The following is a 22,263-nucleotide window of genomic DNA, read 5'->3' on the forward strand; positions in this document are numbered from 1 at the left end:
ATATGAGCTACTTTAGAATACTACTGCAGAAAATAGTACAGGGTTCAACACTCAAGATTTCAAAGGAACCACCCTGGCAAAGCTGAGCAGTACTTAAAAATGCATGAACTTCTACCTGCATCAGACGCAGCAGTATAATTAGCTGCCATTTCTACACCTTGCCGGAATGCATTCCCTCTCCCCCATCCCAGCTTATGTTAAACAGAAAAGAGACAAAATATTCATTCGATTTCTCTCTGTGTGAGCAACCCACATTTTGCGCACACTACAGCAACGTCGTTCCACATTTGTTACAGCAGTCACTTCAGATTTTCTTAAAACATCCCGTATTCATCAATAGTCCGTTAATGCATCACTTTTTGTCTCTGACTAACACAAACCGCGTTCTCATCTCACCAGGGCACTTAATCATTCCGCAGATGACCACATGGGAGAGAAGAGGGAAGGGGAGAGGAGAGCCCAGTCGCACAGAAAACATCTTGCCGTTTTCCATGTCGTTGGCTGCCGGCGGGGAGCGGCGCTGGTAATTGCAGGGGTGGAACTCCTGCATTCAAACCATCCCCACTAGAACGTTGTCTGGCACAATGAGAACTGCAGTGCTGACAGAGGGGTTCGTTGTTGGGGCTTTTTGGGTTGGTTTTTTGTTTGGGTTTGTTTTTTTGGTTGGTTTTTTTTTTTACCAATTCCCATTTTGCATACACATGCATATTTTATAGACATGGAAATATGGATGTACAAGTTTCAGGGTGGCAGGGAACATGGACAATCAAAGATCTGAGACAGAACTGTTTTATTGTTTCTTATTTATGAATCAGAGAATCATAGAATGTGTTGGGTCAGAAGGGACCTCTAAAGGCCACCTAGTCCAATCCCCTGCAGTGAGCAGGGACAGCTTGAACTAGATCAGGTTGCTCAGAGCCTCATCCAGCCTGGCCTTGAATGTCTCCAGGGATGGGGCCTCCACCCCCTCTCTGGGCAACCTGGGCCCGTGTCTCACCGCCCTCAGTGTAAAGAACTTCTTCCTAATGGCTGATCTAAACCCGCCCTGCTCTAGTTTAAACCATTGCCTGTTGTCCTGTCACTCCATGCCCTTGCAAACAGTCCCTCCCCAGCTTTCCTGGAGCCCCCTTTGGGACTGGAAGGGGCTGGAAGGTCTCCCCAGAGCCTTCTCTTCTCCAGGCTGAACCCCCCCAGCTCTCTCAGCCTGTCCTCCCAGCAGAGGGGCTCCAGCCCTTTGTTCATCTCCGGGGCCTCCTCTGGCCTCGCTCCAACAGCTCCATGTCCTCCTTGTGCTGAGGGCTCCAGAGCTGGACACAGCACTCCAGGTGGGGTCTCACCGGAGCAGAGGGGCAGAATCACCTCTCCGGATCTGCTGGCCACGGTTTTTATTGATGCAGCCCAGGATGCCATTGGCCTTCTGGGCTGCGAGTGCACATTGTTGGCTCATGTCCAGCTTTTCACCCACCAGGACCCCCAAGTCCTCTTCTGCAGGGCTGCTCTCTATCACATATCCCAAGAGCAGGACCTTGCAGAAGAGCAAGGAGGACGAAGACTAAAGGGACAATCAAGAACACACTGCATTGTCAGGTATCACATGATATGGCATAAGAAGTTATTAATCTCATTGGTCTTTGGCTTTTCTTTTTGCAAGAACTTAACCATATTGTCATTTCAGTTGCCTAATGATGATGCATACCTCCCGAAATTCCTCCTCCAACAAGCCCCATATTCCTGGCATCACACACAAAACTAAGAAAAGCAGCCACGGCGGCCGGGGGGTGTTAGCCCTGCCGTACGCATGGAGTTATTGGGACGGCATTAAATTTACTGATAGAAATAATACGCTGTGACAGTGTTTTCATTTACACGGCACTCAATACCGCACCGATTACAATTTACAACAAGTTTATTCCTTCAGCACAGACTCAACAACAATATTCTGGTTTTAATTGTTTCAGCGCTCCAAACATTAAAAGTCAAAGACTTCTGAATTTAAACCATTTCTTTCACACAGGCTTTTTAGACTGCAGATTTTTATACCGTTGGTCAATCTCCAAGATGAAAGCGGGGAGGTTAGCAATAAATACTACTTATTTCTGGTGATACTGGGTAAAAGCATCTAACATTTGAGCTTCTTATATAATCAGCAGAACTTCAGATATGATCTTCTTTAACCTTCCTGAACAAACAATTGCCAGCATCTATGGCAATTTTTTTCTTCCAGATGGAAAACAGTTTGTCAGATCTGATGCCTTTCTAAATGTCTCGACTGAACACAAGTCATTCAAACAGGAAACTTCAGACAAAAGTTCCACTGAGGAAGGGGGGTAAAAAAAAAAAAAAAAAAAAGAAGAAGAAATTTTAAAAAAAAGATATCACTGAAGATATATTAAATCGGGGAGGGGGGGGAGGAAATCACAGTCCTGCTATATTTAAATTTAAAAATATATTTGGTTTTTAACAACTGAATAGATTTTAAAATATTTTTCCCCAGAAGTCCTGCATCATACCAGCAACAAAACCAAAACATACTTCATCTAAAACTTTACAACTCATCCAGTAAAAGGGGAAATTCTCATTACTCCTTTCCTGCTCTGAACCAGATTTTAGCAACAAAAAGAAGAACATCGTCTTCTTACTCAGTATATCTGTTCCACATGTGTTTGAGTCACATCTAGTTTCTTTACCAACTAGAAACATCTATTTCCTTTTAAAACCCTAACTTGTTCACGATGCGCAGCTGTAGTTGTAAGCTAGATTTTGTGGGGTCTCACAAGGCAGATGAGAAGTATGTCAGAGGAAAAAAAACTGTTTAATTTTCAGATTCCGTACCAAGCGTTTCAGGCCGGCACGGGAAGGGTCAAGATCCCACATTTTCAGATATGAAGGGCATGAACTGAATCCATTGAAAACAGAAGAAACCTTAGAAAGGGAACTGCTACTGTTATCTTTCAAGCATCATTTTTAATATTGTTCCTCTTTATAAGTGTTATAGCAACAGAAAACAAGAGTTTTCTATCATAAGGGTTTATTGCATTTGTAGACTGACAATCCACTAACGGCACGGGGAAGAATGTCTGGGATGTCCCTTTGGTGTATTTAATCTTGTCGTAAAAAGCAAGAGCATCAGTGGGGATTATCTAGAAAAGGTGCTTACCCTGTAACACAATCCTTAGTCCTGGTTTACTTTCCAAATATGAATTTCACTTTTTTTTTTTTTTAAAGAAAGGAAAAAAACAGTGAGCAGAAAGAAAAAAGAGGAACAATTATTGGTCACTTACCACTGCCCAAGTCAACAAACAAATCATCCTCTGTCATTTTAATTTCATCTATCATTTGGGCCACTAAGTCAAAGGACGTTTCTCCGTAAACCTCTGGGGAAAAGGGCTCGTAGTTGTTGAGTTTCTCTGGATCGGTCACCGAGTGGTTATACACTTGCTGCAGGATGTGCCGGAGGAGCCCGTTGGAGGGACGAGTGTTCAGCTTCATCGGTTGGGTGGTTCCCTTCCACTAAAGGTAAAGAGGAGGAAGAAGAAATGAACCCGAGATGAGGACAAGGGAATTATCACCAAAACCAAGTCTGCACTGGCGTAACGAAGAACTGAGAGAAATTCCCTCCCACGTGCTCTGTAAAGGTAAAACCAGTGAACGAAACTAAAGAAATTACGCAACACCGACTGCTCTGTACTTTGTCTCACCTCAACCAATAGGTAACTCCAAATACGCCTGCTGGAAATAGGAGGTAAAGGGGAAATTAAAGAGATGTAAAAATCAACAGGCAATGTAAAGCTTAATACTGAATATAGCTGGAGTAGCTGTAAAAGCTTGTTCACTCATTTTGTATTTACTGGTCCCCACTGGAGTGCTGTTGACTGTGCTGTCAGTGTAAGAGCAGTTTCATTTTCTTGCAGGAACCATGGGATGGGAGGGATCAGATGTACTCAAACAGGGAGCGGCAGGAAAGAGATGGAAATCAAGCTTCCTTTCTTCTTCTTCAGAAAAAAAAAAAACTGTCCTAAATATAAAAGTTGTTAAGTTTTAAAAATGTTTACTTCTCCCTTTGATAAGGAAAAACAAGCAGAAAATGGACAACTCCAGGATCCCTCCTAAGCATTCCTCTATTTGAGATTCAGATGGCAAGAAGAAACCAGGCAGGTTTGCCACTTCAGACAGAAATTGCAAATGCCGAGTACCTTCAAATTTTTAGTTATTACTTGATATACACATGAAGATGCCTGAATCCAAACAAGCACAACTTTGGAGGAGTTGTAGGCCAAAGTGAAATAAATCCTTGCAAAAAAGTCTTGTTGCCATTAATACTGCACACTTCAAATAATTCCCACAAGCACAGCGGAGAAAATAAACCACCCATACTTTTAAAATTAAACAGAATAGTAACATTCATTCATCATTCATGTTTCGCTTCCTCCAGTTCAACCTTTTATAGAGGTGGGAAAACCAAAAAGCTTGTTAAATTGGTCTGAAAAGAGATTACATTCTAGTTTGCCAGAGTGATCCCGCAGAACTGAGTGGCAAGCGAGGAAATTCCTAAGCCGTGGATCACTTCCACAATACACAGGAGAGTTCATATGGATTATTTAAGTACCCATAAGCCACAGATTTCCCCATGCAAACGTAAATCTATATGATAAATCCCCGTGAAACATCTACACGCTAAATGCGGAGAAACCTTTTCTTCCCCCTAAAGATAACTCAGCTGTTTCAAAGCGCCAAAACAACGGTGCCAGAAGTGCGCACTAAAGAGTAATAGCTTACAAATCTGCAGTTTGGGGGGAAAAAATATTTTTCTTTTCCTTCCTTCCTATAAGAATGCTCCTCCAATACCAACTCCTTGACTGCCCAGGTGGGATCAGGAACACAGGGTTTAATATCAAACTTATTAAATCTCTGAAAGTATGGAAGCGCTGAATACTGGTGCTGCAACCAGGCTAACACCAGCATCCAGCACTCAATCGCTCACTGCTTTCTGGCTGTTATTCACTCTCTGTGAATTCAAACCAGGTAGAGAAACATCACGGCACGTAAGGAAGGTAAACACATACCAACTGATGAATGCTGTCAATGGCTCGGTTGTACTTGTCACAAAGCCTCTGCATGCTTTCAAAGCTGTGTGGGGAGAAAGAACCCAGGGTCAGTTAAAAACAGAAAACTCCAAAAGGCAGGTTTGAAAGTACAACCTTGTGGTTTTCTTGTCATCGCACTTGCTGTAAGTAGGTGGCTATTTAGGGTTTGTTTCTTGCAGAACACGTAATTACATACACAGCTTTAGGACTTTGCATACTGTCCCCTTTAAAAAAATTCCTCAGTAGACCAGGAGCATACAACAAATAATAATAGTTTCTTTAATTAAGGGAAAAAGGACTGAACTCAAAGCACAACTTATTAGAAAGCTTGTATTCTTATAGTCCATTACTTTCCAGATTCTCAACTGCACAGAAATTTAAGACATCTGTAAATTTTTCTCCTTTGTTCTATCATCTCTCCATGATAATCAGTCCCGGGACAAGTAGATGCTTTTCTAGAAATTAACTCTGGGACTGAAAATGCAGGCAGACCCAGGACACAATCTGAAGTTTCACCCACCAGAAACACATACCGACTGCTTCAGGGGTTGGCTGGGATTACAGCAATTCAGGCAGATGCCTTAATGACAGCAGCTGAGAGGATTAAACAAATTCATCTCAGGCCAGGAAAGAGAAGATATTACCAGGAACATCATCTGCTACGTAATCAGACCCACAAAACAGCAGGGAAAAAAAACCAAAAACAATCCAAGGAGTTGCAGGAGCAAGATAATTAAATCACGGCCATCCCCAGATCAGGAAGGGGCAGGGGGACCAGGGGACATCAGAAGGAAGTGGCTCTGCAGTCTCTTGTGACCCCCATTGCCTCTGTGCTGGCTGGGACGCTCTCCGAGGCGCGTGGCTGGCTCCCACCACAAGCTTTCAGCTGCCCACGGTCAATTCCACGTTACGGCAAAGTAAGAGGCCGAAATGGGTTTTTGTCTGCACAGCACCTGCGCTTCTATAATCTGCTGCTTTTCATTCTCATCCACGCATCAGTACCTATCACAAGTAATTTTTCTGACAAATTTTTTCAAAGGAAGTAAAAAGACTAAAATCATTACCAAAATTACAGGTTTGTAACTTCTTGAAAAGAAGCAGAAAGGTGCAGGGTGTGACTCTGGGGAACAGATGGGTTTCTCCTTTACTCGGTATTGCTGCCGACCACACTGATGCTACCCAGTCCAACATGCCCGGTGAGGGTGCCAGAACTACAACAGTACAGTATTGCAGTGACTGCGAGTAATCCACAAATCTGAATTAATGGATTTGATGACAAGGGATGCTCAACCCCGATTTCTCCTTTTGAATTTTTCAGGAGGAAGAGAGGGACTACCAAGTCTTGCACTGAAGCAACTAAAACAATATTAGGAGAGGAGGAAGCAATAGCTTAAGCAGATCATGATACAAGTGTCTGTGCTCAGGACAATTGCCAGTTATTAGTTAGAGCGATGCAGTTTCATCTGTAAACCTCATTCGAGAAGTTTAGCCAGGCTGTGGACTTGAACAAATTCAGTCTTTGCCATGAAAGCCAATTAAGGAGGCTTTTGTAAACTGCAGCTTGAGGGTCATCTCTTTTTCCAGTCTCAGTGGAGCCAAGTCAATACGCAGAACCTCAGATTTCTCCACAGATAGACTGCAGGCCAGGAGCTGCCTCTCCCGGCCTCAAGGTGAATGCCACATTCATTGTAAGCTGTTTGTGGAAAAGGTGTTCACATATCACTACAGGTATCTTAAAATTATTTCTAACTGCCCAGAAGAGCGGTACGAGTAGTTTGCCTTTTAATTTAGCCCCCCACCTAAACCGCATCCCACTTGCGCTGAACCCAGAGGAGGGACGGGGAAGGCTAACCTCCCCCCAGCAGCGCAGGCGGAGGACGTGGCGCTGACAGCCAGCTCTGGCATGCCACTTTCTGAACAGGAATTCTTAGTTACTACAAAAGTAGAAACCTCAGTGCCATTCAGATTCCTAAGACTGGACGCAGTCCAATGGCGCAGATACCGATCATTGTTTCGGAGTGAGTAATTCCAACGTACACCAGAGCTCAACTTTCTGCTGTGTGGAGTTTCCAATTATGTCCTTAATCCAACAGCCTTTGCCAATATTGCTGTTACACATTTCCTACCAAAATAACTCTGCAGAGTCTGAAGCCAGTTCTAAAAGAAAAACTTCAGTTCATAGTGTCTAAGAATAACCAGTTACAAACTGACTCACTATAAACCGTGCTGGCCTGTCCTCCTGCTGGGAAATAAAATATTCCTCTCACCTTTTTGTATCATAGTCAATTAAAACGTAGTTTTCCATAGCAAGCTTGAGATCTGGGATTTCTTCACAGACCCACCTGCAACAAGAGAAGAACTAATGAATAAAAATATCTCCAATTAAGTATAATAAGGCAGTCTGTCTCAATTCTAGACTGGCACTGCTATATGTTAAGACGGTATACTGCAGCAGCATACTGAAAAATCACGATATTGTTAGGAGTAAAGCAGACAGGACAAAACGCTAATTGGAAAGCTGCAATAGTTCACATTTGTACTGAAGAAACAGTGAGGTGCCTGCAGACACTAGCAGTAGTATAAAGCTCTTGAAATGGCACAACTTCAAAACCAGGTGATAAATGTATTCAATGTGTCTAAAAATACTCAAAAGCCATGGCTGATGCTAATCTAACACAAAAGGTAATGCAGAGGTGCAAAATTCTGAAAGAATTCTGATACTGTAACAAGCTTTGAGAAAGCGGAATGCAGAGAAGACATTTCCAACAGCACCCCAAAACAATGCCAGCATTGCGAGGATATTCCCCTCTGGGTAGTGCTCTAAACTGCTCTTACACCTCCCATGACCCAACCCAAAACAGGTTTTCAAAAGTCATTTGGAGAAAAGATCCCTTTTACTTGCGGAGTTAACAAAGCCCCGTGTGCTGTTGCCATCGGAAATGGCAAAGCACGCACCCGCCTGCAGCCAGCTGACAACGGCAGCTCAGAGAAGAGCAGATCTTTGCTCTTGCAATGTAGGAAGATTAATTCCTTTCAACGACAACGTAAGCTTTGCACACGCTTTCTTCCAAAAGCATCGAAACGGGAGAGCACTACCATCATCAAAAAACCTCAGAGCATGTCACAGGATGAATTCCAGTAGGAATGGCAGCGTTCCTGATTGGCGCACCTTGATGCATGCTTCACGTTTAAAATGGGGGGGAAAACAGAAAAAAAAAAAATCACTCAAGATCCAACAGTTCTGGTTCCTTCTGGCTGATTCGCTCTTATCAAAGAAATATATAGGCAAGTAAAAAATAGAACTTCTACATCTATGACTGAGTCTCTTCTGACTAATACCTCCCATCTCCCTAAAATTGTTAGGAGTCTGATCTCCGCAAATTTTTGTCTCTTATATTAGGGAAATGGACAGTCAGCAGCTGTTTACCACTGCCTTGACGAGACAAATACTTCTTTGCATTCTTCTACCACCGCTTTCATAACCGCACTGCGGTTACTTTGCACAAGGCAGGCCAAGGCAGCGTGAAAGCCTGCTAACACACTGCATTCGCTGCAATCCTGCTTAAAACGCAGTTGTGAAACATTACTTTGGCCCAACCGCTTTCTAACACAGTTTTCCCCTCGCCTTCAGCCAGCGTGGCATGGAAAGCACCGAGGACTCCGGCAACCCCTTTTGGCACCACGTCTGTTTAAATCCCTTCAGAAACGGTCTTCTCAATAATCAGACTGACAAATGATGCCACAAGTTCCCAAGGCACAGAACCTTAGCAACATCGGTACAAGCGAACTGGAAGTGGCAGTGCCTCTTGTGTCAAGGCTTTGTAGTTAGAAAAAGAAATTTCTAAGAAAAATTCTCAGCTTTAGCCCCTAATCCCCATTACACTTTCCCTCCCACCACAGCCCATGGGAAAACGCTATGATTTCATGTATGTAAGTGATATTATCCACCCCACCGTGCAAGGACTTGTCTCTCACACTTGTGCTGGGAGCAAACAAGATTCACTACCTTTCCGTAGGCCCTACGTGACCGACCCAATTTCAAGCTCAGGAGGCTCTGCAGACAAAACACCCTTCTTTGTACCCCACCTCTATCTGCACCATCCAACCATTAAATCCTGCTGCAGATACAGCCCCCAGACAAGGGAAGCCTGTATGGTAAGCATCTAAAACAGTTATCAAGAGCAGCTTTAAAACAACCTAATGTGGATAATACATTAACACACCTCAGGTGTTTGGGGAGTTTGTGTTAGCATTTAATAAAAGTTCTACAGCAAGTCACCTCCTATCCCTGCTGAAATAACAGCAAGCCATGGCATAACCACTGCCTGTGTTGGGAAATGCTCAGACTTCCTCTCTTATCTGTTTTTCACCTTTATCCTCCCATTTTCCCCACATCTGTCCAACCCTACCAGTAGAATTAAGAGGAATGCTAATAGGGACATCATTGCAAATTAATGCAAATGCTAACAATGCTGCAACACCACAGCAACAAGGGCAAAGAAAAGGGTGGGGAAGAGGATATGCAAGACCAGAACTTAAGACATCATGCCAATGAGGTTTTCTTAACCTTGCTTTTCTAAAGATCGAATACAGCCTGCTGTCTCTGGTTACTGACGCAGAGCTTCCTTGAAGCATTGTAATCTTCATTACATGCAGCCCCAGAAGTTGAATATCACTATTCATTTTTAATTCTGTTCAAAAAAGAACAGAATATGGCAAGTTAAAAAAAGTCTATTTGACAGGGAGATTTGTATTGCAACAATATCAATTCCGCTTAGAAAATAATTCAGAGCTGCTAAATTACAATTATAACTGCTGCTCTCCTTTATATCTTGTCTCAAGACACCCATTGACAGAGATGCAGTAAGACACAGGAAAGGATTCCAGCCATGTCTGCATTCAACACTTACCGAATTGTCTCAATAATTTCGTGAGCAGCATCATGGTGTTTGTCCTGAAATAAAAAGAAAAGAAGAGACATTTTCAAAGAGACATCAGGTGTGCCGTGTTTCAGAAGATTACAGGAATCACAATCTTTTTAAGAATATAAATGGCAGGCATACTAGGAAAGGAGTCTTTGATTGCCACCCAGGCCATTAAACCCATTAAAACGAGCCCTCTAAGAAAAAATAAGGCTTAAGGAAATACATTTGTCAAGTTTCTATGGAGTAGCAGAAGATTTACATGAAGGAACTGTCATTCTACTTATTTCTTTGTCATTTTCTGAAATCGGGAATTGTGTAGCTGATACCCTTGAGGATTATTGGTATGCAGTAGGTACTTGACTGCAAGTTCCACAATGAACAGCTGATTTCATGGCCCCAGCATCTGGTACGTGCTCACATCTCCATATGGGCACTACGATTCTAGCACCGCAAATGGCTTTCTAAAATAAAGCATCAAATAAGCAGCAGGAGTGGGTATCAGCGTAGGGAAAAAAACCACCTCACAGTACACAAAAAAGAAAAGGGGGTCTGCATACTCGGACCTTTTCATGAACGGAAAAACAAGAGACACATCCACAAAACACATTAAACCTTGTGCATTACAAGTATAAGCTAGACTGTGAGGCACAGATGTTTGTCGACTTTCATTTGGGAGTTTACTCAGGAGCACAAGCAAGTTTAGCCATTCCAAACTCGTACTAATAAAGCCCTTGGAGCTGCTCGTATATGCACCATGCTACAAAAAAATCTATTTTAGGGAAGTTCCAAGAGCTCCTGTATATATTGTTGTATCCATCGTGTGAAGCCTTAGCTACCAGACATTTGTTTCTTCAAGTCGCTTTGACCTTTTAATTAGCAGTCCAGTATCTAGGGACCTTCTGGAGTTGGAAGTGTAAAGGCTCACTCTCCCTCAAATAATTTCCCTTGTCTTCTAATGCAGAAATGTCATTTCTGTAGAGTTACCCGTGGGCAGTTCTACAGCAAAGGGTAGGGACAGGCCACAGAAGGCAGAGGACTGGGGACAGGGGAAGGAAGGGAATGGGAGGAGAGAAGCACTAATGGACAGATGACAGAAAACGGCTGGGATTATTTCTTCAGGACATGGAAGGACATGATATAAGCCAAATAGAAGCTTTTTCCGTAGGTATCACAGCTTTTATATTTGCACGAGGAAACAGATTTCCCCGTGTATAACCAGTTTATATACTCAAGATCAACCAGTCTTGCAGATGTTCTCATTCCAAGAAACTTCCACACAGCCCTTAAGATACCCGGATAAAAATCTCACGGTCTCCCACAGCATCCTCATAGGGAAGCTTAGGAAGTGTGGGTTAGATGAATGGACAGTGGGGTGGATAGAAAACTGGTTGAAAGATAGAGCTCAGAGGGTTGTGATTAGGGGCACAGAGTCTAGTTGGAGACCAGTGACGAGTGGTGTTCCCCAGGGGTCAGTACTGGGTCCAGTCCTGTTCAACATATTCATCAATGACCTGGATGAGGGGATAGAGTGCACCCTCAGCAAGTTTGCTGATGACACCAAGCTGGGTGGGGTGGCTGACACACCAGAAGGCTGTGCCGCCATACAGAGAGACCTGGACAGGTTGGAGATCTGGGCAGAGAGAAACCTTATGAAGTTCAACAAGGGCAAGTGTAGGGTGCTGCACCTGGGGAGGAACAACCCCATGCACCAGTACAGGTTGGGTGCTGACCTGCTGGAGAGCAGCTCTGTGGAAAGAGACCTGGGAGTCCTGGTGGACAACAGGATGACCATGAGTCAGCAATGTGCCCTTGTGGCCAAGAAGGCCAATGGCATCCTGGGGTGCATCAAGAGGAGCGTGGCCAGCAGGTCAAGGGAGGTCATCCTCCCCCTCTACTCTGCCTTGGTGAGACCGCACCTGGAGTACTGTGTCCAGTTCTGGGCTCCCCGGTTCAAGAGGGACGGGGAACTGCTGGAAAGGGTGCAGCGGAGGGCTACGAGGATGATTAGGGGACTGGAACACCTCTCTTATGAGGAAAGGCTGAGGGATTTGGGTCTCTTCAGTCTGGAAAAAAGACGTCTGAGGGGTGACCTTATCAACGCTTATAAATACTTAAAGGGTGGGTGTCAGGACGATGGGGCGAGGCTCTTTTCAGTGGTGCCCGGGGACAGGACAAGAGGCAATGGGCACAAACTGGAACATAGGAAGTTCCACCTAAACATGAGGAGGAACTTCTTTACCCTGAGGGTGGCAGAGCACTGGAACAGGCTGCCCAGAGAGGTGGTGGAGTCTCCATCTCTGGAGACATTCAAAACCCACCTGGACGTGTTCCTGTGTAACCTGCTCTAGGTGACCCTGCTCTGGCAGGGGGGTTGGACTAGATGATCTCCAGAGGTCCCTTCCAACCCTATGATTCTATGATTCTATGATTCTATGACTGGGAGGGATAGAAATAAGGCAAACATTTCTGAAGTCTGTTACAGTAAAGGTATGAAGGAACATGTTGTATTTTTACTAGGAAAAGCTTTTATTTTCAGAATGCAAAAAGTTAACCCTGTACCTAGGAGTCACACGAGAGGCTGACCAAAGAAAAACAAACCATTCCAGTTACAGTCTCAAAAAGGAGAAAAAGACAACATAGAAGCAGTGGGGACACTTGGGATGTTTCCTAACAACGTGCCAATGCTACGCAAACACCCTGAACACCACAAGCCATGCGGAACAGATCTGGGGTTGTGCTTCCTCCCATCTACGGGGTTTGCTCAGGGTCTGGACTGGGACAGCCCAAACCCAACAGGAACCAACAGCACCAATAAACCCAATTTAAATTCAGAAATGTCAGGTAACTCATTCTACTGATAAATCCTGGCCTAGAAAACAGGGAAGCAACAGAACTAAAACCTGCCCCTGACTCCCAGTGCACATATAAAAGAAAGAGCATAGAGGAGGAGGACTTCTCTTTCTTCTCATTTCTTATCTGCAAAGTATAAAAATAACCCAGGACAGTCAGCTCATCCATAAACATCCCCTATAAATTTTCACCTTTCGCTACACACAGAATTATCACAGTAGAAACCCCTTGGGCTGATCTAGCTCTTCCAGTAAACGGTGTTCCTGTATAGTAAGAATGTGCTTTATCAACATAAGCACATTATACCGGAAAAGTGAATTCACGCTTATTCTGGCATAACCATTTTCTCCAAAGAAGTTATATTCTTCATTGATGGTTTTGGCCAGTGACAGTGCTAGCAGAACATATGGAGAAACCCCTTGTCCTATAGGTCTTCATGAAAATGCCCAAAAATGCTCTAATTAACAGAGTCCTTTGTCTTGGGTTAAGAAGTGAAAATTAAATTTAAAAAAAAAAAAAACAAACCCACAATGCACATCTACAACTACAAATCATCCAATTTAAGCAAGTGAGTTTACTAACACAACCTCAAGTGGAAACTCCAGCCAGAAGGGTCCTTTCTGAGGCATTACCTAGGAATAACGAATTTGAAGACCACATTTATTGAAGTTCCACATTTACTGCTGCTAATCTGCTCATGTTGAAATACTTAGCAAATTTGCTATACTCTATAACTAACAGACTTCGTCTGGGCAGAGCTCCCACGATCTCGTGCAAGTCTTGCAAACAAAATCAGAGATGATCTCCTAACATTTCTTCAAAGCAGAGGTGGCCATGGAAAATGGAGGAGGAAGGGGGGAAGAAGATCTAAAGGAAATACAGAGCGGTTTCCCCTTCTTTAGAGAACACTTTTGGTCCCATTTCAACATTACAGTTGTAAGATTTAATAAGAATAGACATTAAACAGCACCAGTCATCACATCTGTATTCATGCAATAGTTTATGACACTGATAGAGAGTCTTCAGCAGCTCCAACAGCAAGCTGAATAGAAACCTCACCAAAACCACAGGCTCCACTCTGACCAGCGCCAGCCTCTGCCCATCAGCCCTTCCAGCAGATGTGCTGGTTTTGGCCAGACACACAGCTGAGCTCTGTGCAGCAGGTTTAACCCAGATCCTTTCACAGACCCGGAGCATGAACACCGAAACCAGCAGGTTGGGAGGGAGCGCCAGTAGTTCCCAGTGGCTCTGATGCAGCCTCAGCAGGGTGACACACCTGAGCCCCGCAGCAACAGACAGCCCAACACTCTCAAAGGCCGCCTGAAGCTCTTCAAATTCAGACATCTACTATTTTTAATTTTTCAAGCTGCAGTGACCAACACCAGCATGCCAGCTACACCTCTGGGGCAGGCACCTCATACAAGCACGTTGTGTTATACTGGAGAGCACAGCTTTACGCTGCATCTGCACCCACGCTTGCAATGCTTCGTCAGTAAGGTATCCCGGTAAAGAGCCTCCTACAACCCGACTGGCCATCAATCATGAAATACACTGTGCAGAAGCCTTTTGGACCGGTCTCAAGGAGCATGTTCGCAGTCACGAGATGATGCCACGGTACTCTCTGTCACGAAGAGCAGTTCCATTCATCCTCCCGAGTCTGTTCCAAGCTCTTCTCCCTCCCCCCCCCCCCTCCTCCCCTGCACACTGATGTGAAGCACAACTACGTGCTGCTCCTTGGCCTGGCTGTACTTTTGCAATCTTCTTATATTTATGCCGTTTGAGAGGCCCTTCTGGGCCACATAAATGGAAGCTATTTCATGAGACAAGACCTTATCTCTTTAATGTGGTCTACGCACTAAGTATTTAAAGTAAAAAGTTGCAGTCCATTGTAATTATTGAGAATGCCCAAAGCTATTCATAACAAGTTTATAAAAAAAAAACCCTAAACACATATTAAAAGTTAGTTATTGCAGTAAGTTCTCTCCAGCTGAACTTTATAATCAAGGGTTCTTATTTTCAACCTAAACGTTCAATTTAAAACTGAAACGTGAGCTCCCAGAGAAAATTCAGTAGTTTTTGCCACGACATTTCATTGGAAAAATAATGGAAAGAAAGCAGACCTTTTCTTTTTTCTTTTTTTTTTTTCCCCAAAAGTCACTTATAAGAGAATCCAATTTTCTATGGAAAACAGTGGAGAAGAGTTTCAGCCAGCACAACTGAATAGCTTCACAGTTCCAATTCTTACAACAGATTTCTCCATCCACATGTTACTACAACTCTAATCACAGGAGTTTCAAGTTTGAAGCCAGAAACACACCCACCGCTATTACTCTTAGCACACTAGTGCCCAGAAGCCCTACCAGCGTGCCCGACTCCTGCTTACACACCCTGCCGAGCAGACAGAGTCCTGCCGCAGCAGCCAACGAGCTGCACTAGCGGTTTTGCCCTTTAGGGCACAGAGGTTTGGCCACCAAGCGATTTTTAAGAGTTTGATCTTTCCTTTCACCTCTTCTCCAAAAGTACCCCATCCTGATGGTTCTCTTTTAGGACCTTTTCCTGCAGTTTAGGCTCAGCTCTCTGATCACAGGGAGGAAAAAAAAAAGAAAAGAAAAAAAGGGGTAATGAATGTTTCTGCACGCTTCAATACTCGGTCAGCTAGCTCTCTTTGCACAAAGACATTTTGTAGTTTGCAGATAGGAGAAGCCCTACACTAGTTTTTAAAGGCTAAATAAGACAGTAGTGCCCAAAAGCTCTTTCCAAATATGTACTTTTGTGCAATCACTATCATTTTCTATGATCACATACTCTGTTAATCCAAGTTAAAAAAAACCTCATTAATATGACCATAATTTATAAGTTCTCAGTAGTAATCACCGCTATTACTGTAACACTTACACAAGAAAACTAAAGGACGCGCGGTCGTACTGTGCATCACACGAACCGCACCAGGCAGGTTTCAGTTATCCACACATAACTTGGTTCTATGAAGCACCAAATCTCTAATAAAACCAGCTGAAGCCGAAGTTTTTGCAGCAGGCTCCACGAGAGCCAGGGGAAGTGAAAATGACAATTTGCTACATTTTTGCCACAACACGAGCTAGCTGTTGTCACGGCTTGTAATTCACACTGAATACAAAGCACTACACTCTTCCACCAAGCATGGCTGGTTTGGCTACATTATTTTTCCAAGTTAACATCCCTTAGGATATATTAATGGCTTTATTTTGATATAATTCTGTATTCGGTCCTGTATCCTAGACTCTCGGGTGTATTAGTCCCGGACTAGTTACCTCACACTGCAACGATTCATACTCTAAAGTGAATCCCTAACCTAAAGCAACAGATTTAAACATTATACGTTTCTTCCTCAAACACAAAGAACATGTTGAATTAAATTGGGCAGCCGTCATCGCCTGCAGCAAGGAACAACACCCTAGTGCCCTTCCAAATTCATATCTTTTTATATTTAGGTTCTTCTTATGAAACTATGCTTATTCTTGGGGATAAGGTTAAGTTGGGGCTTGGGAGCGAACACTGCATTTTTCTGAACTTCATTTCCCCACTTGCAAAGCAGGATCCGTGTGAGATCTGATCAGTCTCCACAGTGCTACAGAGCCCAAACCTGCAAACCTGAGAGAACAAATGGTTTGAAAATCTGGATGTGGTCTTGAAAAAGAGAAATACAGCTATGCATAAGCTGTATTTCTCTTGATCTTCAGTCAACAGCTCTCGAAGCATCATTTGCAGAACTTTAAGACTCCTTAGCTACTCGTGATCGACATGAACGTTTTTGTGCATAGAATTGACTGCCCAGGATTGAACTGTCCCACAGCAAAAGCAATTCTTACCTTTGCAGAGCCCGTTTCGCATTTGACTCGCCAGACCACACTTCCTCCCCCCAAAACAGGGCAGGTGACCAAAGCAGCTCTTCAGAAACGTGTGAACAAGCTGTGGTCAAGCATTTACAAAGCAGGAGGAAGAGACGTTCTACAATTTCCACTGTCCACCACACGAGTCCAAACAATTCAGAGAAAACAAAACCTGAAACAAGCTAGTTGAAAATAAATCAACGGCAACACTCATGTACCTTTTAATGATTGTCTTTAGATACTGTTCTGTTTCCAACACCAACCATCCAACACTGGCTCCCGAGTACTCCACTCAAGTATTAACAGAAGTCATTTTAATTTGCCAAATTCTGATCTGCAACTGATCCATTCAACTTGCAGAACAAAAGAGGTCAGTGTCGATAGCCCCTGGTTTTGGAGAACAGCTTGGTTGCCTGTAGTGGCAGCTCTTTCCCCAGGCAGGGGTCCATAAATCCAAAGCAGAGGATGTTACAGCTGGAGACAAGATGGTTAGCAGAGATCAAAAAGATGGATTAGGAAAAGGCAATCAATCTTGCAGAAGACTAGTGGGACAAGTGCCTCTAACGTCCCCTAGGTTTCCTCCATCTGTGGAGCACGATAAGCGTTTCTCTACACACCAAGAAAGGCAACGTGAGCTACTGCAGCTTCCCCCCAGGAGCCCGGAAAGCATCCAGCATTCTGCGTGGCACACGGGTGCCCTCTCTAAACCACCGCCTGCAGCCTCTCAGAAGTTCGCATTCCTCCTTCCCCAGGGCTTCGCTTAATTTACACCCTGTCTAGAAAGATCCGCCACTGCAGCTTCTATGTCCAGAGCACATCCATATTCCATACACCTGCAAACAGTGGGTGACAAGAGCCCATGAAGAGCTGAAACCAAAGTACTTCCAGCTGCTGCAGTGGCAAAGAGCTGCCTGTGGGCCAGCTGAACAGTGGGAATGATCTCAAGATCCACAGTCCTGCCAGCGTGTGCCTTCAATCCCTTCACATTTTAAAGTCTTTGCCTCATGCTCAAATGCCCGTTACACTTTGAGTAAGGAAAAGGGAAAGTCTGCTCTGTGCCGTATTTCATACGTTATAGCTAGACTTTGTTTAATATTATCTGATTTCATCCTAAATCAGGATAGCATCATTTAGCTTCCACAAGCTAAAGCACAAGCCTTCTTACCGAGTGAGACAAGGACCAAAAACCTTCTTTGAAGCATCCGATTACTGTTGTTGCCTTACATCAAGAAAGCATAAGGACATTCACAAGTATACATATATATCAGTATGTATAAAAAGAAATCTACAATGAACAGCTTGTGTCCATTCTTTCCCTCCCAGCCTCAGAGAAGCAGCGAGGGAAGCGAGAGCTACCAAGACTGTATTTTGAAACGCATCTCCCACACAGCAAGAGCAGACAAGTTTGAAGCAGTTTCAGTAGTTTGTAAGTTTACTGGCACACAAAACTAAATGGAAAACGTGAAGGGCATTATGGCCTCCATAATGGCTACACAAGGACTTCTAAAGAGGGGAAAGAAAAAAAAAAAAAAAAAAAAAAAACACACACTCACACATTTGGCCCAATACTCAAAATAAACTCAAACTACCAAGTTAACAAAGGAAAGAGGCATTAGAAAAGAAGGTCCAAACTGCTCCGAGTAATCCTCGTATACTGCGAGGACAGGTGATCCAGAATTTGTTGACAAGACAGTTGTGGATCTGTTTGCAACAGGGATTCGCGCTTTCATTGCGGTACCTAAACCACAATAAAACCGTTCTGCCTTTCCACACAGCAGTTCCAACTGTGGCTACAGGCACTGCACCAACACCAGAGGGAATGGTTCCCATGATCGAGTGGAGGAGGGGCTGGATAAATATATTGACGTGCAATCGCTCTGCAGGAGTGTGTAAGGCCACATCCACATGGGACAGTTACAGCAGGATGACCTACCAGCTTTAGTCTGCGTAACCCAGACACAGCCCAGATGTAAGTAAGAAGCAGTTCTATTACGCAAAGAGACAGACTAGTTAAAAAAAAATCCAAAATATTTATAATAGAATACATAGGGGAATGCAACTATTTTAAAATCACAGAATCATAGAATCTTCATGGTTGGAAAGGACCTTTGAGATCATCAAGGCCAACCATACACACACAAAAAAACCCAAACCCCCTACAATCTGTGCCACTAGAGCATGCCCTGAAGTGCCACATCTAGACATTTCTCAAACACCTCTAGGGACAGTGACTCAACCCCCTCCCTGGGCAGGCTGTTCAGTGCCTGACCACTCTGTCAGCAAAGTCATTCTTCCTGATATCTAATCTAAACCTCCCCTGCCGCAGCTTCAGACCATTTCCTCTGGTCCTGTCACTATTCCCCTGGGAGAAGAGCCCAACACCCACCTCTCTGCACCCTCCTTTCAGGGAGCTGTAGAGGGCAAGGAGGACTCCCCTCAGCCTCCTCTTCTCCAAGCTGAACATGCCCAGCTCCCTCAGCCTCTCCTCACATGCCCTGGTCTCCAGACCCCTCCCCAGCCTGGTCGCTCTCCTCTGGACACGCTCCAGCACCTCAATGTCCCTCTTGTACAGCGGGGCCCAGAACTGAACACAGCACTCGAGGTGAGGCCTCACCAGCGCCGAGCACAGAGGCACCAGCACTTCCCTGCTGCTGCTGCCCACACTGCTCCTGACACAAGCCAGAATGCTGTTGGCCTTCTTGGCCACCTGGGCACACTGCTGGCTCATGTTAAGCTGGCTCCACCAGCACCCCCAGGTCCTGTTCTGCTGGGCAGCCTTCCAGCCACTCTGCCCCAGACCAGCAGGACTCTGGTCCCAGACTCTGCAGGACCCGGCACTTAGCCTTATTAAACCTCATACAATTGGCCTTGGTAAAAGGCCATTTTGGTAAAATGGTACCTTGCACTGGTATGTATTATTGCCCTTTCAGTTAAGTTTTAGGCAATCATAAACTGTTCCCACATGAGGACAGCTGGAGGGAGCATGCGGATGCTGAAGCACTATGTGTGCAAGCAAAGGAGTCCAGTGGCTGCTTCTTCTGGGACGGAGTGGGCTGCTGGGCTTTCACTCGAGCCAACAAGAAAGGTGGCCCTACCATCATTTCACAAACAGTTTAAGCCAACACAGCCCCCTGCTTTGCCAGTACCTCCCCAAAAGCCACCTCTTGCTTTGGGCCAGCAGTGCTTGCGCACACACGCACAGCAAATTCAGGGGAGGCCTGAGCTAAAATTAAAGGCTCAGTTACCTTTCAAGCAGACCAGTTCACCGCACCAGTGTACAGATGCACTGTTGTAAGTGTGGGAGCAGCTTAAGACACAACAGCAAGTGGACAGAGATGGCAAGCGTTATTTTGACTTGCAGACTTAGCATGCTGTTTCAAACTTTCACATAACCATGAACCACGATCTGTGCAAATAAATGCAGCATGGGTGGGAGAAGCAGAAAAGAAAACAGCCATATACACCCCCACTGCCAGAAACAAACCTTTATATGAAACCTAAGCAAAGGGTTACTGCTGGTAGAAATGAATACCCGGTCCCAAAACTGCCGTTGCCAAAAGTGGCTACCATCTTTTTCTCAAGCCCAGAGTCCTCCCGCATCGCTGGTGGGTGCTGGGAGGAAGCTCATGGCACTGCCTGGCTCTTGGGTCAGCATCTGCTGTCTGAACAGCAGGTCCCCACCTCCTGCAGGGAAAACCAGCCGGCCAAGGGGAAGCATCCTGTAGGACAACACCGCCTTGAACAACCACTTCCCATTCTGTAAAGATACTCAGTCTTGGGCAGCTTAGAAATTCGGCTCCTGCTTAACACGCATAAATATTCTACTTAACAGAAGCTCGCAATAAAACCTTGCATTCTTTCCGAAGACCACTGAGTTCCTAAAGAAAGCTGGTTTGTGAGGTACAAAAGGAGAATACGAATGGTTATGGTGTGCCCCCCCTACGCTTCAACATGTGCTGCAGAGCAGCAACACGGGCTACGCCCAGCGCAGATTCTGAAACGTACACATGAACTTCCAAGTGCCAACCACTTTTAAAAGCTTCCATTTTAAAGACTTGTAAATGACCCTACAATATTACAACATATGCTTCCTACACTGCAAATGACTATTTGTTCGAATAAGCAGAATGAAGGCAGACTCCATCCCCAGCTTCAGCGGGTTGGGGACCACCCTGCGCCAGCACCGATCTCTCAGTACCCAAGGGCTTGGCTGCCACCAGACAGGCAAACAAGCAGGAATCACCCGCACCCCCACAGAAACCCCGCTGAGGAATGAAAATGCAGCCTCAAAAGCTCAGACTTTTTAGGATTTCAGAAGTATACACTGTCAAACGCTAATAATACGGCTGAGCTCTAAGAAGTAAATGATAAGTTAATGCCAAAACCTCAGGAAACCGCCCTTCACACTACACAGAAAATATCAGAAAGTCTCTCAATCACAGAAACAGTATTAAAACTTTTACTAAGAACCTTATTCAGAACTTTCCATAGTGTTTTGTTCTTTTAAACTTTAAGTTTCCAATGCTTCATTTAGCTGTCTTCGGTAGTTCCTTAGATTTTGTATCTACCACTAAAAAGTTCTTTCAGTGTAGATTTTTAGGAAACTCTCATTCACTCATGAAATGAAACAAAACAAAATACTCAGAACAGGAACTTTTTCGTTATTCATAGATCTGTTCCTATCTATGAAGCCATCATTTCCTGCTGTAAAATATACTCACCCTCTTCCTATGCTCTAAAAATAGCGCCTACTCAATTTGATATCTATAGCAGCATGTGGCAAATATTATCGTATGTTCAGCTTTATTTCTTGTTCCTCTTCAGAGTTAGTTTTGTATCATCTTTAATAAGTATTACAAAAGTAAATACATTATGTTCATGATTCCTAACATGAACTTCTCTTGCTCCTGTGGATCCTTCTGTTAGGAAGGAGAAAATAAATTAAGGAAAAATATTTTAAATGTGTTGAGACATTTTATGATTATCCATCTGTGACAAATACACTGTAAGGGGAAAAAAGGCACCCCACCTCTGGTCCTTGTCTTGATCATTACAGTAAAAAGCTTTAATCAGACAGTCAAAGGTTAACTCAAAGCAGGAAGAAAAAAAGCAAGGCAGCATGAAAGGGGTAAAAAAGAAAGAAGGACGAGTAGAAAAGTAGACATATGGACGTCTGGGGAGAAGGGTGATTAAATTTCCCATAAATCTTGCATACCAAGAGGTAAGATATTTTGCCTAAATTCCCAGGAGAAACACAATTCAGTCACATATCTGAGACTTGAAAGGATAATCATCTCCATATATATTAAGGCTGCCATGAAGGACAAGAGTTGGAGTTGGACATGGTGGCATGGATTTCCCTTGGCACACTAAAAGCTTTCAATGCTGTGTCCAACTGTAACTGATGGGTGAATTTTAGGTAGATAAATTTGAATTGTCTGAGCTGGAACTCTGGCCAGGACAGGAACATTCATCCTCACTCATCTGCTGATAGAAAAAGAGGAGGGGGGAAAAAAAAAGCAATCTTGAACAGCT

At 44.1% G+C, this 22,263-nt stretch overlaps 1 protein-coding gene across 8 annotated transcripts in view; it reads right to left on the reverse strand.

Moving 5' to 3' along the window:
* Positions 1-22,263, reverse strand: part of DOT1L (DOT1 like histone lysine methyltransferase) — an 80,249-nt gene that overhangs the window by 50,751 nt on the left and 7,235 nt on the right. For 7 of the 8 annotated variants that reach the window (XR_010073912.1, XM_063357795.1, XM_063357794.1 and 4 more), the window contains exons 2-5: positions 9,995-10,038; positions 7,352-7,426; positions 5,064-5,127; positions 3,282-3,510 (exon numbers count right to left, since the gene is read on the reverse strand). Coding sequence is in view for 7 of the 8 variants with exons in the window: in XM_063357795.1 (XP_063213865.1) it covers positions 3,282-3,510; positions 5,064-5,127; positions 7,352-7,426; positions 9,995-10,038 (412 nt within the window). In the remaining variant the exon portion in view is untranslated. Of the gene's footprint in view, positions 1-3,281; positions 3,511-5,063; positions 5,128-7,351; positions 7,427-8,180; positions 8,265-9,994; positions 10,039-22,263 lie in introns of those variants that run through there. The other variant, XM_063357796.1, reaches the window with a different exon arrangement.

This window comes from Chroicocephalus ridibundus, chromosome 22 (assembly GCF_963924245.1).
Source record: "Chroicocephalus ridibundus chromosome 22, bChrRid1.1, whole genome shotgun sequence".
NCBI lineage: Eukaryota > Metazoa > Chordata > Aves > Charadriiformes > Laridae > Chroicocephalus > Chroicocephalus ridibundus.